Source organism: Sinocyclocheilus grahami, unplaced genomic scaffold, assembly GCF_001515645.1.
Source record: "Sinocyclocheilus grahami isolate Dianchi unplaced genomic scaffold, SAMN03320097.WGS_v1.1 scaffold194.1, whole genome shotgun sequence".
In the NCBI taxonomy this organism is placed as follows: Eukaryota; Metazoa; Chordata; class Actinopteri; order Cypriniformes; family Cyprinidae; genus Sinocyclocheilus; species Sinocyclocheilus grahami.
The window spans coordinates 761,813-764,396 of record NW_015505373.1 but is presented as its reverse complement, the minus strand read 5'-3'; the positions used below and the strand labels follow the sequence as shown (position 1 = coordinate 764,396).

At 36.7% G+C, this 2,584-nt stretch overlaps 1 protein-coding gene across 1 annotated transcript in view; it reads right to left on the bottom strand.

Moving 5' to 3' along the window:
- The window catches only part of gnb1a (guanine nucleotide binding protein (G protein), beta polypeptide 1a), a 44,515-nt gene extending 43,070 nt beyond the window's left edge, over window positions 1-1,445 (bottom strand). The window contains exon 1 of the mRNA XM_016285227.1: window positions 1,294-1,445. Within this exon, the coding sequence (XP_016140713.1) occupies window positions 1,294-1,445 (152 nt within the window). The remainder of the gene's footprint in view (window positions 1-1,293) is intronic.
- Window positions 1,446-2,584: the final 1,139 nt, after the last annotated feature.

Sequence of the window (2,584 nt, the reverse complement as noted above, 5' to 3'; positions counted from 1 at the left end):
GTTTATCTTCAGAACACAAATTAAGATATTTTTTATTAAATCTGAGTGCTCTCTGACCCTCCATAGACAGCAAGGGTCCTTACACGATCAAGGCACAGAAATGTAGCAAGGACGCTTAAGTGTACTGTACAATGATCATAATGTAAGACAACCACATTTAATGTTATAGGACCCATTTTTAGCAACACAATATGATATTTGACTGTTTAAATTTGAGATTAAGTAGGCTATTTCAAATGGATTACATATAAAGACCGTCCCTAGTGTGAACTGACAAATAGCATGCAAAAAACCGGACTGAATTTTTGTGCTTAACGTTTGTGTTGGTGTGAACAGGCCTTATAAACGGCTGCACTCTGACAGAAACCCACATGTAAAACCACTTTCTGTTAATCGCTTAAACGGTGCAAGTTAAACGGTGTTCATGTCTATATGATTTTTCACAAAGCTGCTTTCTGTAAAAACTCTGGAATAAGCTGCATTCACATACAGGGTCAATGTGAACATCAAGACAAAATTTTTATTTGTCCATTGTGGTCATTATAAAAAGTTTAAGACTGGTTTCATGATCTTTTCTCATCCCTGACTTGTCAGTATGAGTGTTTTACTAGCGTCTCATTTTTACTAGCTTTTTTTTTCTCTTTGAAATAAACATATTCAACCTAATTGGCAACACAATCACAGATATTTTTCTCTTCATATAGGTAACAATGCCTCGCCCTACCCATTTAAACTATTAAAAGCCATAACGAAAACATACCGTACCCCTTCTGTACTTCACCGAAAGAAAGAAATCCAGAGGTAAAAGCTTGAGTTATATGGGTCAAGAGTTGGTTGGGTGATCAGAGAGAGCAGAGGAAAGTGTGAGTGGACACAGACATGGACCGCGTCCCGTTCTCAATGTCACTCCTGTAATCCAGGGACACAGTTGATTCAGCGCGTCCGCACAAATCCGGTTAACACCAAATCTGCTGATGAACTCTCCTGCTGACCCAAATCCACTGCCGACACTTTCACTCGCATCGCACGTCAAAATGAACAAGAACATGAGATCTGACCAACTTTAGTAACTAGTGTGAATCTTTGAGTGATCCTTCTGCTTGGACACACTCCAACAGAAAGACTACAGTAGTAATATCTTGTCTAATTCAGCACAACTAGTCCTACTCACACACAACGTCCATCTGAATACAAAAAGCCATCAAAAGTCCTATGCTGCCAAAAAAGTACACTATTAAGGTGCCATTCCCTCAGGTGTGCCATCTTATTTCTAGAGGTAAAGTAAAGCCTTACCTGGATTCTGTATTCCCAGACACAGCTCCCGTGCCTCCAACGGCCAAAGACCTTCTGAATGGATCTACACTGGATAAACGCCTCACCAGAACGGCAGCGGCTGATTGGCTGGCTCCACGTTTAGATGCAGAGATGCGGTTTAAGCCGCACATAATCCAGCTGATAAAGTGTCATGTTAATATTGCTAATACAGGGTCAGCGGCCGCATCAATATACGGCTTTACCTTCACCTCAACAACACTGCTCACTCTAAAACTACACACATTCACCGTCAAAATAAACTACAGAGCAAACCCAATCTGCTCATAATTTTCACAAAAACACCAAGTCATTGGACATACACAACGAATATGACCTAACCAGAAACGCATGAGCATAACTCAGTAAAAAAAAAAAAACTATAAAAAAAAAGGGGGGGATTAAAAAAAAAGCCCTCTCAAATTCAACTGCTTTTATGCTCAGCCAATTTCCTAACGTAAATATTTGGACCAATATAAAAAGTAAAAAAAACTGAGACTCAATTTTCTGAAACATGAGCGTTTCTGAATAAAACATGTGAGTAGGGTTGGGTACCGTTCACATTTTAACCGGTACGGTATCGGTACCTGAATTTCAGTGCCAGTACCCAACGGCACCTTTTTTGGTACTTTACTCTCTGTGTAATTACAAAAACATTTATTTCAGTGAAAAAATAAGTCCAAAAGTCTCAATTTCAACATTTTGAACAATAAGGCCCTACAAACTTTTTCCTTTCTTTTTTTTTTTTCCTCCCGAAATTCTTGTTTGAATTTTTCTGAAAATCAAATGAAGGCATTAAACATTTATTTTAAATCAAATGAAAATTAAACCCTTTTATTTTTGGCAAACAAACTGAGGTTTACTGTTGAAATTAATACATGGAAGAAAAATTGTGTGAATATTCCTTTAAAACATTGTTTAATAAGCTAATAATTGTATTATTTTTTTCTACAATTAAGTGATTAATCAGGTTGTAAGATTTATTTTTATCATTTAATTGTTTTATTTAAATTTGATAGAAAATTGAATTATTTAAAGATGTACATTATACTGTACAAAAGTAATACAAGAGTAATATATTTCTGTTATATGTTAAACCGTACTTTTATTTTGATAGGTTGCCATGAAGTTTCTGTGTGTATACAGTATGATGATGCTAGTTTTCTCAAATGAAACGGTAAAATTCTCGCGAAGTGACTCTCACGGCAGCTCTGGAGATTAGGTTTTTGTGCTCATGCCGTCATATAGTGAGACACAGAGGCCAAAAATCACT